This window comes from Phalangium opilio, unplaced genomic scaffold (assembly GCF_054372755.1).
Source record: "Phalangium opilio isolate 3A_F unplaced genomic scaffold, DU_Popi_V2 ptg000063l_1, whole genome shotgun sequence".
Lineage (NCBI taxonomy): Eukaryota > Metazoa > Arthropoda > Arachnida > Opiliones > Phalangiidae > Phalangium > Phalangium opilio.
The window spans coordinates 5,187,443-5,203,937 of NW_028324180.1; the positions used below are offsets into that span (position 1 = coordinate 5,187,443).

General features: G+C 36.9%; 2 protein-coding genes and 1 long non-coding RNA gene across 3 annotated transcripts; all 3 read left to right on the top strand.

Annotated features, from left to right (window-relative positions):
* Positions 1 to 1,192: 1,192 nt before the first annotated feature.
* LOC149662800 (uncharacterized) lies at positions 1,193 to 2,873 on the top strand. Its single transcript, XM_089842321.1, has 3 exons — positions 1,193 to 2,054; positions 2,109 to 2,227; positions 2,301 to 2,873. The coding sequence occupies exons 1-3, from the start codon at positions 1,193 to 1,195 to the stop codon at positions 2,871 to 2,873; spliced, it is 1,554 nt and encodes a 517-aa protein (XP_089698447.1).
* Positions 2,874 to 2,954: 81 nt separating this feature from the next.
* LOC149662801 (uncharacterized) lies at positions 2,955 to 3,503 on the top strand. The gene has a single exon (XM_089842322.1). It carries the CDS (start codon positions 2,955 to 2,957, stop codon positions 3,501 to 3,503), a length of 549 nt encoding a protein of 182 aa, XP_089698448.1.
* Positions 3,504 to 6,149: 2,646 nt separating this feature from the next.
* On the top strand, positions 6,150 to 7,545 carry LOC149662802 (uncharacterized). Its single transcript, XR_016368669.1, has 3 exons — positions 6,150 to 6,579; positions 6,661 to 6,990; positions 7,051 to 7,545. It is a non-coding gene; the product is annotated as an uncharacterized LOC149662802 (long non-coding RNA).
* Positions 7,546 to 16,495: the final 8,950 nt, after the last annotated feature.

Below are 16,495 nucleotides of genomic sequence, written 5' to 3' on the forward strand. Positions count from 1 at the left end.
TGGGAACTGGAAGAGGTCGGAGCTGGACGAATCCTTACGTCTGCTGAAAAACGCTATCTTTCAAACCACCTATGATCGAGATTCCTCGGGAAGATACATTGTAAAGTTGCCTATCAAGGACACTGAACAGGCCTGGAGAATCAAGGGTATGCTATCGATTGGCCGTGTTATCAAAACAGCATTGTCCAAAACGGCTTTTTCATAAACGCGTTTGCCATTATAGCCATTTCTCGTTTTAGCGCATTTTGATTACAGCGTTTATATCTTGAGCGTACGAAAGTACGCCTTTTCCAAACTATTGCTGTTTATCTTTATTAACTTCCCAAAATAATATGCCTTTTCCAAAAAAATATATTTTATATTTACTTCCGATATAACTTTACTCCTTTTTGCATAATATTGTTCTTTGTCCTATATACTTAATATAATAGAGATTTCCCTCCATATCAATTACAGTTTGGGCGGAAACAGCAACCGCTGTTTTGGGAAATAGCGCTGTATTGAGAACCACGGAAACAGCAACCGCGGTTTTGCTTGTACGCGGTTTTGCAAATTGCTGTTTTGGGAACCGCTTTATTCCAAAACGCTCTTTTGAAAACCGCTCAACTACCCGTAAACCGAATCAAGGACCATAGCACTGCGAAGATTTCTATACCCAGAGCGAAGATTACAATCGACTCCGCAACTGTACGACCAGTACAAGAAATTCGTGGAAGAATACCTTTCATTAAAGCTCATGGAACTCGTACCCCCAGAAGATCTTTAAACGAAAAACTCTTATTACCTACCACATCATTCGGTCGTCAAGGAATCAAGTACAACAACGAAGGTTCGAGTGGTCTTTGACGGATCAGCCAAGGCATCGAATGTCCTTGAACGACATGCTACTTGTTGGCCCGAAATTACAAGATGACCTTGTAAATCTATTGATACGCTTCAGAACTCACGCCGTTGCCTTGACTGCCGATATAGAGAAAATGTGTCGTCAAGTCCTGATTAGTTCAGAAGACACCAACTATCAACGAATTCTTTGGAGACGAGCAAAGGAAGAGCCTATTCAAGATTATCGTTTGCTTACGGTGACCTACGGAACTGCCTCAGCACCCTAGCTACAAGGGTATTAAAGCAATTATCAAAGGACGTGAAAACAAGGTATCCACTAGCTTCTAAGTCATTTGATTGCGACTTCTACATGGACGACCTCTTATCCGGTGCCAATGATACAAATGCAGCACTGGAATTACAAAGGGAATTACATCGAGCCACAAAGGAAGCCGGATTGCCATTAAGGAAGTGGGCGTCAAACGACTCAGCCGTCCTGGAAGCGTTACCATCAGAGTGCCGCGAACTTACTGTTCCCTTGAACATCGAGAACGCTGAATCAATTCAAACATTGGGGCTACAATGGACTCCTGCTACTGATGTCCTGTCATTTTCCGTCAAGTCTCCAAGAATCACAAAACGTTCCATCTTATCGGACACGGCAAGGGTGTTTGATCCGTTAGGATTAGTATCGCCAGTCATAATTCGAGCTAAAATCCTTCTTCAAGAGGTGTGGCAAATCAAGGTTAATTGGGATGAAGAATTACCAATGGATATGGTTAACAATTGGCACTCCTTCCGTGAAGACTTGCGAGAAATCGAAAAACTGCAGATCAAACGATTTATCAGTCAACCACACGTGAAGCTTTCAAGTATCCATGGATTTTGCGACGCATCAAAAAGGGCTTACGCAGCAGCTGTGTACCTGAAAACTATCAACAACGCTGGACAAATCAACATTCAACTCGTGGTCGCTAAAACTAAGGTCGCTCCACTTAAGGAAACTACCTTACCGAGGCTGGAACTATGTGCTACTGTCTTACTTACAAGACTCATTAAGCTAGTTCAAACATCTCTGGAAGTTGCCATACCGGCAGTTCACGCTTGGAGTGATAGCCAAATTGTTCTATCATGGTTGTCATCTCCTCCTCAACGTTGGAAGACTTTCGTGGCAAACAGAGTTTCGGAAGTCCAAGACGCTCAACCAGAAATACATTGGCACCATGTATCCGGTCAATGAAATCCCGCTGACTGTGCATCCCGCGGCATTAACGCTTCTCAACTAGTACATGATCCGTTATGGTGGCAAGGACCAGAATGGCTACGAAAGGAATCCTACAATACGACCGAGGCTTTGATCGAGCCAGCTGAATGTCGCATCGAAGAAAGAACCACCACTACCATCGTAAACCACTGCAAACTGGACCAGAGTCTACTCATGAAGTACTCGTCACTCAATACTTTACTGCACGTCACAGCATATCTACAACGCTTTATCCGGAATTGCGAAGACTTCCAGGGAAACGGGACCATTAACGAAAATTGAACGCGACATGGCGTTAAACCACTGGATAAGAGTTGTCCAACTTCAAAACTTTGGGGGCGAGAAACAGCGGCTAGAGAATCAGCAAACCCTTCCATCTAATAGCAAAATTATATCACTCACACCCTTTGTAGACCAGACAGGCATCTTGAAAGTTGGTGGACGGCTGCGGCACGCAAAGGTCTCCATAGATCAGAAGCATCCAGTAATTCTGCCTCGAAGAAGCAAACTCACAGACCTCATCATTAACCACGAGCACATCATGACTTTTCATGGAGGCGCTCAACTAATGCTAGCCTCGCTACAATCAAAATATTGGATCGTGGGTGCTCGTGACGCAGTCCGGTTTCATGTCAAGCGCTGTATGAAATGTATCCGACAACAAGCTCAAACTGTCTCTCAACTAATTGGTGATTTACCAGCGGCTAGAGTAAATCCAGGAAAAGCCTTTCTCAAATGCGGAGTCGACTATGCCGGACCGTTCCACCTGAGGGTTATGAAGGGCTGAGGATGTAAAGCATTCAAGGGTTACATTGCTGTATTCGCCTGTTTCACGACACGAGCCCTACACCTCGAACTGGTTAGTGACATGTCAACAGATGCTTTCCTCGCAGCATTAAAACGATTTGTCTCTCGTCGAGGCAAATGTAATGACATCTATAGTGACTGTGGGTCAAACTTCATTGGAGCAAGTAGAGAGCTGAAGGATTTCCTAACGACCATCTCGAACACAACGAAGAATCAAACGGTAACCAGGTGGATGATTGACGAAGGCATTAGCTGGCACTTCAACCCTCCAGCGGAACCTCATTTCGGCGCCCTCTGGGAAGCAAGGGTGAAATCAGTGAAGTACCACATGAAACGAGTCATTGGCAAAACCCGACTGACCTTCGAAGAGATGCAGACGCTTTTATGCAAAATTGAAGCCTGCCTCAATTCAAGACCACTTACACCTATGTCATCCGAGCCCACGGATCTTACTGCACTCACACCGGGTCACTTTCTAATCGGAACCGCACTTACAGCTATACCGGAACCAGACCTTACATCAACAAAGATCAACCGTCTCTACAGGTGGCAATTAGGCCAGCAGCTTGTACAACATTTTTGGAGACGTTGGCAGTCCGAATATTTATAGAGATTGCAGCAGCGACCGAAATGGCTTAAACCGACCCGTAATTAACAACCTGGAGATCTAGTGTTGCTGAAGGAAGAACTCCCACCAACAAAATGGAAAATGGGCCGTGTGACTGAAGTACACAAAGGGAATGACTAGTTGGTGCGTGTAGTGACAGTCAAAACTGCTGATACAGAACTCATACGGCCTTTCGTGAAATTATGTTTATTGCCCTTGGACCCTTAATTCTGAGAGAGCGGTAGCTCTCTTAGATAAGACTTCATACTGCTTTTAATGTATAAGGAGGGTTTTTTGTTTGGATGTAGTTTTTTTTGTATTGTATTAATTCATTCGAAAAAATTCCACAGAACTACAATTCGGGCCCTTAATATGTGGTTAAAATTTCAAAGAGATCCATAAATTGGTTTATTTTAAAAAAAATAAAGTTGCTAAGGGTGCTTTTCATTTCCATAAAATTAATCACACCTTTTGATGAAAAACAGGAATTTTTCACATAGAAATAACATGGGAAATTTTTCGAAAAAAACAAATCGGTTATTCGTGATTTAGGAAAACTATACGTTGGTTAGTTTTGGGAACGGTCTTAAATTAAACTTTAAACTATAATCTAGGATCATTTTTCTTGTTATTAAGAAACATTAAGTATGTTTAATTTTAAATTTCAAAAACTACCCCAATCTGCGATATTTTGGCATGGATACACTGTTTTATTAGCAAATATCAGCGCAACCAATATTGGCCTTTTTTACGTATAGTTGCCTCATAATAATCCGATTGTTTATTCTTAATGCCTTTTGGTTGAAATGGCCTATCGATAGTGAGATAAGACTGCTTTAATAGCTCTTTTCCCCTTTTTCACCCCGTTTGTGGCCGCCATTTTTTTAAGGTAAAAAAATTTGAGAGTGGGTCCTTTTTCGTTGTCATTTTCATATATTTTGAGGATTTGCTCATGGATGGATTTTAAATATAATATAAAGTAGGTTTCAAGCTTTAACATAGGCCCAATTTCATAATTTTCCACCTTTTTATTGTCCCACAATCTATTTCTAAACTTGGCACTTTTTTTAAGGCGGTGAAACCCGTGAAATTGCGCTAAGCCTTGGCTTACCGTTAATTTTGCCATTTAAAAAAATGTTTACCTCTCGTTGCCCGTTACTTAGCCTTCTCGTATCGTCGAATTTTTAAAGTTTAGACTTTGAAAGTAGTGCTTAGTTTTCTTAAATATTACTTAATTGTATAAAATTTTAATATTATAATTGCGTAAAACGAATTCAATGTTTTTTTGTTGATGGAACGCGCCTTGCATTTGAATTTCGTTCCCTCGAAACTACCCCATTTAAGTTACTGGCCGGACTCCGCCGGAGGCTTTTTCTTTATCGCCGCGGTCGCTCCTTCAGCCCCGAAAACAGCTGTAGTGAGAATTATTATTTACTAAAATGTATACGCTCAGTGTGTTGTTGTGTTTGCATTTTAATGCTTCTAATCGTAGTGCGTGTCGAGGTTTACGAATCCAACGTGTGTTGCGAAATGAAAATCAAGGGTGGATACTATATGATCTATGCTTTAAAAGGAATTTGACGGCCACATGCAGCCAAGCAAAACGGTATTAGGCCTTGCCAAAACTTGACTGAGCTAGTGCACCTTGTCAGATTATCACATATAATAAATTCACCCTCGGATATCCTGTGACGAGGAGATGGTTTTAAAGTTACTAACACTCGATTTTGGAGGTAGATATTGTCTTGTGACACTTGAAGTAACGATTTAATCTCATAAACAAACTAACATCATGAGCCCATATCGTAAATTAACCGATGTTGATATTAAAGCTTAATTGAAATACTGATACCAATTTTTTTAACTCAATGAATCTTTAATATCAACATCAAAAATTATCTACTGAAAGAGATAACTACTTATATTCCATTCAAATTTCTCGCAACATTTCAAATTAACGGATAGAAATGTGCAAATGAAGTTCAAACTGATTAATTGGGCAAATTGCTATATTGTTCACCGTTACCGATCACAGATAGATTTGCGTCCTTCAGTAGTGTTTATTATGCTTGTGAAATGGTAAGCGAATTAAAGTTTAAAATAGACATGAGCAAAAAGGGCTTTATAAATATCAACTCGGTTACCGAATATCTAAATTTGACTAAAATTAACAAAATATTCTCTTCATGATTAAAAATGTTGGAAGCAGCAAGCCATCTAATCCTTATTTACCTTCTTTTGAAAAAAATAGGTTGATAAATCTTTCAGATGATGATTGATTGATATTTCAGTTTCATCGAGTTTAAAAAAAATTGGTTCCGCCATTGGTTAATTTTCAATATTGACCAATCAACAATCACAAATTTTAATAACTAAATTACAAAAACCGGTTCAAAACCTTATTAGTTTTGAAACGATTAAATTCTAATTTTAAACATATATACTAGTTAATTCCTTAATTAATTAATAAATTAACTTTTAAAATTTAAATGCAAAATGAGTGAATTATTTCCCAATTAATAAAAGATATCCACCTATTTTCATTCTAATTAATTTCCCACTTAATCTTAATTAGTCCTAATAAGCTTAAACTATCAAATTAAGAGGTTTCTTAATTTTACAAAATTATTACAATCTAACATGCAAAAATCCAAGGCTTAAAAACATTTTACTTTTATATTAAACGTTGCAAAAGAATTGACCAATAAATACTAAGTAAAATTACGTAATGAAAGAGGAAGTGACACACATTTGGTTTCGATAAAGGTTTGGCGGGAGATCCAAATGTCGATTTGGATTTGGGTTATAGAATACAGTTTTAAGCGCCCTGTCCAAATGGAACCGATCCAAACGTTTAGATTTGGATCCTTGTCCAAATGATTTAGATTTTTAGAGGTTTCTCATATCATCTGTTTCCGAAGTCTGCTTAGTATTATTATTTATGCTATGATTTTATGCTTTATTTATCTTGTAAGCATAGGTAACAGTACCGCTAGTTAATTCAGGATCCACTTTTATCATATTATATTAATTATGGTTATTGATAATTGAAGCTCCGTTAGGTGCTATGCCACTTTACGTAAGTTAACAAACTAACAGTGTTTCTAACTAATTAGATTAGATTATTGTGAGTAAATCAAAGTGAGTTAAAAATTCCTAGGTCTCTGTAAATATTTCTCTTGAAAGAGTTGATGGAGCAAGTTTTATTTTAGCAATAGTTTTCTGCATATTGGATCATGGGCTATTTTCTGAATATTGGATCATGGGCTATTTTCTGAATATTGGATCATGGGCTATTTTCTGAATATTGGATCATGGGCTATTTTCTGAATATTGGATCATGGGCTATTTTCTGAATATTGGATCATGGGCTATTTTCTGAATATTGGATCATGGGCTATTTTCTGAATATTGGATCATGGGATATTTGAAGCCTGTCACCCAATAAAACAAACATTTCCTGCCCAGGCTCTTTCAACATTGGTTTTAGGTAACAATTAAATTTAAATAAATCATTTGCATAATGCACATTTTAGATTTTTAATTACAGTACTAACGCTTCCCACGAAAAGAATGTATAATTGTCAGCCTTTTCCAACAGTATCATTAGGTGTTTATGAAATTAAAAATAAATAATTTTTTTTGGTTTAATTATTGATGGTTGTTAAAGAGGTTTGGACTACCTTAATCTGGTCTCTGATGGAGAAAGCTCTGCGTTAGTGTAAACAATAGTTTTTAAACTTTGAATCATGGGATGGTTTAGTTATTATTTAGTGACAATTATTAGGTAACAGTTAAATTTGAAAATTTTTTGCTGTCCATAACTCCGTTTTAAAAATTATAATTTCTAATTTTGTAAAATAATTATCTCTTTACGATAAATACAGTTTATTTCCCTAACTTTCAACTTAGGCCCTCGACTATGGGAGCATCTAGTTGTGCTACCCCCAGATATTTTCTTATATCACTCTAAGAAAAATTAATTATGTTAGGAACGAAATGATTAACGCAAGTTGATGAAGAAATTCATTATTATTTAATAGATATTTTTAATAACAGTAATTACATTAATCACCCATTTATGTTAGTATAAATGATTTGTGTTAATATACAACATGTGATTTAGTGGAATAATTATAAAAATTGATGAAGCCAAAGCTAAGGAATTAAAATTGAATAGGCATAAAACAGCGATTAGAGCTCGACTTTATCTCGCCATTGTCAACTTCACTTTATCTTAATCCATAATTGAAAATTATCCACAGATCTTGCATGTTAAATCGTATTATATCCACAACTTTGTTTATAAACAATTGGTTATCCACTGATTTGTGGATTATGGATAGAAAATGTCGAGCTCTAAATGCGATATAGCTAAAATCAAAACCACTGGCTATTTATAATACAATATAACCTTTGTCCTATGTTTACTGTTTTGAAAAAGTACTGATATGATTTATTGTGTTAAAAAATAAAGAGTTGTAAAATCAGGATTGTTAGGCTCCACAGCTTTGTAAATCATTAAAAACACGTTTTATTTTGGAAGTAATTTTATTTGTTATATTTAAAACATAAAATAGTAATACAATTTTTTTAATTAAATAATTATTAATAAATTTCAATAACTGTTAATAATTTTAAATAATTTTTAATTAGTAAATTTATGTGAACAAATGTTAGTGAAATAATTATGTTGAAAAATTTTGGATGATTAATGGTTTATATTTTTAATGAATGATGAATGGTTATAATAAATTTAATTTTTGATGTTAAATGATGATGGTACCTAAAAACCATAGAATTCTATTATACGTTGGAACACGAGAAAGCAGTTGACCTGTATAATATCAAAAGTTCATAGGAAAACAAAAAGGATCATTCACTGAATCTTGTTAGCATCGTGTAATATGAGAAAACCACCATAACGCTTACAAAAGTGTTTTTTGTTTCCCTTAACAACCGTAGCAAGTGTCATAACTTAACAACGTCAATAAAGTGGACGATGTTATAGTTTGGATCGCTAACATTGAGTACTTATAGCTTACACATATTATAAATCTTTGACCTCAAAAAATTTATTTATTGGTTGAGGTGGGTCGTTTGCTTCTCATTTCACATGGTGCTATAGACTAGGGCTGGGAACTATGATAAAAGTATACTTTTGGTTTTCAACTATAAGCCTTTGATAATACCATAAGTTAATAAGATATGCTCCATAAGTATGAGATACCTCGTAATGCTAAAGACAGCTCGAGCTACTTCGAGAACGTCAAACGAGAACTAAGTACACTCGGTCAATTTTGTAGAAATTTCATCGTCCTATTTATTAGTCTGCATTACTAAGCCTTTGAAAGCGCCTCACCAGGAGTCCAGGACTGGGATTTAGAATCTATGATCTAGGTCACTTAATGACAAGCTTTAAGTAACCAGTGACAAACTTAATTATGGAACATACTTTATGAACTTGGGGTAATACCAATAGAGAGCCCTTCATGGTTAAATCAAAATATTCCTTGAGTCTTACTTTAAATTTCGAAATTTCACTGATTCAGAATAATTAATGTTTAAGTTAATTGAAGGTAATTTTACTTTTGCGGTGTCCCAATTCAATACAGGTTATTTTTAATAATACTTACAATTACACTGATAGTGTATTCATTTTTTCCACAACAACCTCTTTGTTCAGGCGCTTTTTCTTTTTCGCCCTCGGGGGCTTTTTTCTCCGCTTTACGCCCTTTTTTCACAGAATTTAAGTTAGAAAGATCAATATTATTAATTTTCTCTAAGGAATTTAGTTGCTCTATCAGCTTGTAAGTTGCCTATAGCGATTGAAGTTCATCTAATTTCTTATTCAATTTCAAACATTATTCAGATATCCTATTTTATAGCATAGCGCGGCTTCAGTGGATTCCCTTCGAAGTGACTCTCTCCTAAACTGCGAGTATAGGTTAACGAAGGATAGTATGCGAGATTTATAAGTACACTGAGAAATCCCTTCCACAAATCTCTCCTGCTTTTATCAAACCAAAACTGGAGTTTGTAAAGAAAATCACCTTGTAGGGATCCACTTGAGCCGCACTCTGCTTTAAGAAAGTGAAATCTGGTGAAATTAACGATTTTTTAGTCTTGAAAAGCGCAGCAGAATGGAAATTGGAAATTTTAATGGCAAATTTATAAATATGACAGTAAAAGCATGGACAAAAAAGGGCGTGAGTAAATTTGTTTTCACGCTATAGGATAGGCAACTCCCTATCTCGGACGACAGCTTATTCCGTATAAACTCTGTTACAACATCGGTTGACAGCACGCGCAAACCTAGGTCTATCTCCTAAAATTTTTGGCTCTTGTCTGCACGTATAAAGCTACGTTGCATAGAGACCTAGGTTTGCGCGTGCTGACAACCGATGTTGTAACAGAGTTTATACGGAATAAGCTGTCGTCCGAGATAGGGAGTTGCCTATCCTATAGCGTGAAAACAAATTTACTCACGCGCATTCTTTATCCATGGTAGAAGATTGAAGATAAGATTTTTTAGGGATCCTTTTCAGTATAAATTAAAAGTTACATCAAAACACAAGTCAAGTGGTTCCCCTATAAGTTGACTTTCCTTTCGAACACCGGATTTTGCTTGGCGGTATTTATAACAGCATAATTCCAGCCTGCAAATGTCTCTGCTTTCGCCAAGCCAAAACTGGAGTTCGTAGGGAAACTCAACTTGTAGGGGAATCCACCATATTCCCTTTCGCCGGAAGTTAGGCTTAGCTCGGGATTCATGGGGGTGAGTAACGGGAAGAAATTGGTCTGTCGTCCGCTACAGTACATATTTTTGGCTTATGTAGCAGACGACAGACGAATTTCTTCCCTTTACTCACCCCCATGAATCCCGAGCTAAGCCTAACTTCCGGCGAAAGGGAACAAGGTGCATTACGTGACTTTTGCGGTGCTTTAATCACTGTTCCAAATCGGGTGGTAGGAACGAAGTATAGCAAATTCTAAGAGCGGTTTTGATTTTAAAATATTCTACGATGTTTTTCCCAAGGGCCACCCTAAACAAGCTTTATAACTGGAGTGTTTTAGTAATAACCACTAAATTATATTTCTCCCCAATAAATACTGAAAGGGGTCATTCATAAAGCACTCTAATAATAACCTATTTATGGGGTTTTCCTTGTGATTCAATGTCGTACAAGTTACATTTTCGACCTAAAATCGCTAATATGTACTTTAGTCCTATCACCCTATTTATAAAGTGCCTAATTTCATGGCTTCCACTGTAAAAACGTTTGTCCTAAACGATGCCCTTCCTTATTAACTCTAGGTATGCCTCTTTATACAAATAAAATCTTTGTATGGAAAACAAATATTGAAAAATTGGCCACTACTATACAACCGACTAACTAGAACAACCTGATGATCTTTTTTCTACCTTTAATATTAGGGCAATCACGAGCTATATGGCCCGGCTCCCTACACTCGTAGCAACGCCTTTCGTACGGTTTTCCCGCATTTCTCGAGCGCGGATTTCTTCCACCGCGTCCGCAACGCCCACCGCGTCCACCTCGACCGTAATTGTTTACGTTTAGGGTAACGTTGCCGTTAAATGTGGCAGCTCTCAATCCTTCCATTTTTCTAAGCCTTAGCCAGTTAACAATAAATTTAATATACTTAATAAATTAACGTCGATTAGTTTGCTTACACTCGATTTCTTAAACTTGGTCATATAATTTCATATCGAGTTGTTAAATATATGACTTAGTTTAAAAAAGATATGTGAAATTACAAATTATTGCTAAATTGTTCATGAAACTTACTTGAGTTTTTCGATCCTCCAAAGTTTAAATTTGACGGTTGACGGTTTGGCCAAAGCACAGCCCACTCGATCATGCAAGCGCGTGCAACTTGCGTGATCGAGTGGGCTGGTGCCAAAGATACGGCCAACTTGTTATCAAGTTCTACGGCGTACGAACGAAATACAAGCTGGCCGTCCCTAAACCTATACAATATTTTTTACTAACCTATAGCAGTGCTGCCATGATCACAAAATTTCCTGCTAGCCTTTCAGTCTTTTATGTCTATGGTCTTTCAGTTGAATCAGTTTGGTAAACTTTGGTTTTACTCTTAAAAGGCCTAACTTTCTATTTTGACGCCACTTTCTTGAGATTTTGAGAATCTTGATGCCCTAAGGTAAATATTCTACCACAAGACTAATTATTGCTTTCATTTTTAAGTAATTTTAGTTAACACATTCTTATTTTGTTTTAATTTCGATTTCCTTATTCATTTTTTAAAATCAGGTTAAGCCTACTTTTTAAAGTGTATGTTCTCATTATTCTTTCATTTTTATATATATATATATACTCCAATTTTATTTAACGAAATCTGTGTGCCATTGCAAATACATAAGGATCTGTGTGTACCCTTGCAAATTCAACAGGATCTGTGTGTACCTTTGCAAATTCAACAGGATCTGTGTGTACCTTTGCAAATTCAACAGGAGGGGTTTCTTTAGTAACTGGGGCAAGTAGAAAATTATGCAGCTAAAATGATCACGTAGATAATAGTATGGACTGTGTTCAGATCTATGCAACATTGTACTAACAATAGTATATGGACATAACGTTAACAAAGTTAATTTTGTCTGTTTTCCATCGAATAATATGAAAATGTGGGGAATATTTTTGATAATTCGAGGCAGAGTGTAATTCTGTAGCCAGTAAAGACAATTTTAACTCAATATTACGATAATTTTGGTTAATTTTTGCATTTCAAAATGTGTTTTTATCCTAACTTAGCTAGACCAAAATGAATATATATACTAAGCCAAATCATCTCCACGGCACCGAGCTCAGTATCCTAAGCTTGGAGCAGGTAAATCCTGCTGCTTCGCAATCGTGGCTTTAACGGTCTGGAGTGGACCGAAAGTTAATAACACACATAAATTATGCCTACATTTAAGATTAGTGGAATAGTCAGAATTCATTACATGGCCTCTTTTTTTTCAGGGTTATTAGGGTCAAACACATTTAAAATCGAAAGTTAAATACACTGCCTATCTATCCTAACCTAGCCCAACCCAACGTTGTTTGGAGGTAAGATGATTATTTATGAGTATTAAAAGCCCGCCTCTTATCACGAACAATTTATTACCAATTATATTTTGGAAAAGGTGTCAGCTAAGTAATTTGAGAATAGTTTGAAAAAGATATCAGCCAACTATTAGGAGAATGTTTTGGAAAAGGTGGCAGCTAATTAATAGGAGAATATTTTGGAAAAGGTGGCAGCTAATTAATAGGAGAATATTTTGGAAAAGGTGGCAGCTAATTAATAGGAGAATATTTTGGAAAAGGTTGCAGCTAATTAATAGGAGAATATTTTGTAAAAGGTGAAAGCTAACTATGAGGACAATATTTTGGAAAAGGTGGCAGCTAATTAGTAGGAGAATAATTTGGAAAAGGTGGCAGCTAATTAAAAGGAGAATATTTAGGAAAAGGTAGCAGCTAATTAAAAGGAGAATATTTAGGAAAAGGTAGCAGTTAATTAAAAGCACAATATTTTGGAAAAGCTAGTATTTGTCGAAGAGGTGTTCAAACCAAGGACTTGAACATGCACCTGTGCGAGTATTTATGGCGCCGTGCAGCAAGTGGAGATGAAGTGTTTTTTCACTTTCTTAAATGTGTTAAAAATGTGTATGACCCTAATAACCCTGAAATAAAGAGCCCATGTAATGAAATCTGACTATTCCATTAATCTTAAATGTATGCATAATTTAAGTGTGTAATTAACTTTCGGTCCACTCCAGACCGTTAAAGCCTCGATTTCGAGGCAGCAGGATATACCTGCTCCAAGCTTAGGATACTGAGCTCGGTGCCGTGGAGATGATTTGGCTTAGTATATATATCCATTTTTGTCTAGCTAAGTTAGGATCAAATTCATTTTGAAATGCAAAACTTAACCAAAATTATCGTTATATTGAGTTACAATTGTCTTTACCAGCTACAGAATTACATTCTGCCTCGAATTATCAAAAAATATTCCCCACATTTTCATTTTATTCGATGAAAAACAGACAAAATTAACTTTGTTAACGTTATGTCCAAATACTATTGTTAGTACAATGTTGCATAGATCTGAACACAGTCCATACTATTATCTACGTTAGTATATTAGCTTCATAATTTTCTAGTTGCCCCAGTTATTGAAGAACAGCCCAACAGGATCTGTGTGTACCTTTGCAAATTAAACAGGATCTGTGTGTACCTTTGCAAATTCAACAGGATCTGTGTGTACCTTTGCAAATTCAACAGGATCTGTGTGTACCTTTGCAAATTCAACAGGATCTGTGTGTACCTTTGCAAATTCAACAGGATTCTGTGTGTACCTTTGCAAATTCAACAGGATCTGTGTGTACCTTTGCAAACATAAAAAGGTCTGCGTGTACCTTTTGCAAGTACAAAGGCGTTCTGTGTATACCTATAACAAATACAGTAAAAAAGTTCCACTCATTTTTGAAAAATTGAAATGTTTTCTCGAGAAAAACGAAAGAAAGTAAATCAGCGTTTAGTAATGCAAAAAAGAAGAGCGGAAGCCAAGCTAAAATTGCAAGTTCAGAGTAAATCATTGAAACATGATCAAACCAACAAACTTAAGTGTAAACGGTACTATCTTAAGAACAAGGGGTTCTTTAAAAGAAATAATGCAAAAAACTATGTGGGGCGTAAATCTCTACTTGAGAGAGGGAAAAAAACTAAGAGAACTACTCCGCCAGGTGGAGCAGCTAATTTGCGTTCAAAAAATACAAAACCAAATAAACGGGATAAATTTGTCTTTGCGAAAAAAACTCCTTAATGTGGGGATTTTCAAAACGAAAAACAAAAAAATTATTGCTGAAAGCTATAAAAGGTCTCTAGTCAAACGTCTAACTGAAAGACTGGCACCGTCAAAGTCTTTTGACACCGAGACTAAAAATAGACGCATGAAGTCTATCTCTTACAAGCTAAAATGCCAAGTGCTAGCTGGTAGAATATTGCATTTAAAAAGGCAATTGTATTCGGCTTACCACGCCCAACTAACAGCCGTTGTTAGTGAATTTAAGGATTTTGTCGAGAAAATGAAAGAAATTGGGTCCATTGATCCTGACAATTTGGCAGAAGTTGTGGGTGGAAAAAGGCTTCACAGTTGCCTGAAAGAGGCCTATTTCCATGAAACTACCTATTATCTGATTGGAAATAATGGTAAAATATTGGAAAATGACGATGAGTCACATTATGGCAAAATTTTTCAACTGGATTCTGATGGTCGTGTACGAAAAGTTCTGAAAGACCGTGCTACCAGCTCGACTAAAGAATTGTTTGTTGATGAAATGGGAAATTCCGTTGACATGAAAAACAATAACGAGACTAGTAACGTAGGAACGAGTTTTACAAGTTAATGAGTCGGGAGTTGTTACAAATCTTTTTAACATTGTTGAAACTGAAGAGAAGAATCCGAAAGCAAATTTTGTGATCAATGAAGGGGGGTTTATTGAAAACCAAAACAAAACTGTATACTGGGAATGCAGTGATATTTGTAATGTTCGAACTCGAGCCATTGCAAAAGTACTAGCTTTCGTAAACACAGTTGCCAATGCGAATGAAAAATCTTTGACTAAAATTTTTGAGTCTGATTTGGACCTTTGCGAATTAAGAAAAGAATTTTGCAAAAAATCAAACTTGTCTATACCATCAGATGGGGACCAAGTAGTGGTGAGAATAGTTCCGTTCCTAGGACACACTGCTTACTGCGCTGATAGCGAAGAGTGCCAAAGTAATTTGCGTTCTTTCGCTTAACTCGCTCCTCATTATTCGGGAATTAGAACTATTCTGAATAATATTTATCGCGTCAAAGCGTTGCTCAACGCTTTAACTAAAATTTCAACTGAAATTGAACGTGGTGATTACGAGTCTCTGACAAAAGTCATGGCGGATTTGAGAAAAATCCTTGTCACACGTGGAAAAAATTTGAATAAGGAACAAAACGATGCTCCTGCAGGAAGCGTTAACGCTCCTCGGCCGAGTCTCGATGAAAGTGAAATCTTGAGTCTTTACGAGAATCAATTCGCTCGGGCAATGCTAAACACCAACGAGTTTCACGGCACGCCCTGCGACTGCTGTTTAAGATTACTGATTTAAGAGCAGTAGAAAAACTGGTAAACATAGCTGTTTTTGAGAACGAGGCCTATCTGATTTTAAGAGCTGGCTGGATAATGAATAATTCCGACACGAGAGAAGCAGACATGCTACTATGTCGTTACTGCGCTACGGATTTGGGAAAGGGTAAAGTTCCCATCAGATGTTTTCTGAACAACTTGGCGGTTGACAATCCTCCACCAGATGTCACCAGTTTAAACATGTTTGAGAAAGTTTTAATTCAGCTTGTGAAGGCCTTCCACACTGTGGTGCGGTTAGGCACCAAAACCAACTCCAACATGCAGTTTGGCACGGTTAAAGCTTTAAAGGGAAGAGTAATTTATCTTCCAATTCCCGTGGAGAAAAATTTGAAGATGATTCCCAAGACATTGCCCAAAAATCACGAACTGCATATCTTGGTCAATGGCGTTCCCACAGCGGACAAAAAAGTGTGGCAACAGGTTGTTTGCCTCGAAAAAGTGTTGAAAGCATTCAGTGTGCTGAAAAAGATAAACCCTTTTTACAAAGACATTGACATTTCGACAATGAATGAGGAATATATTTGTGGCACGTAAGAAATTGATGGAAATGAAAATTCATTGACTCCCGAAGAATTACTGAGCGTAACAGATCCACTTGCGTTAATTAATGATGGATCTGATGCGTTGACACGCGCTTCCGCTGCGCTTCCAACAGAAGGACCAGCGGATAGTAGTCACGACGTCCAAGGTGACCAAAACGCTTCGAACATGCAGGAGCAGGATGGAAATCAGTCTAGCCTTGCCCCCGGCGACGCCTACAAAATTCTAACACAGCCCGAGGCTTTGTTGC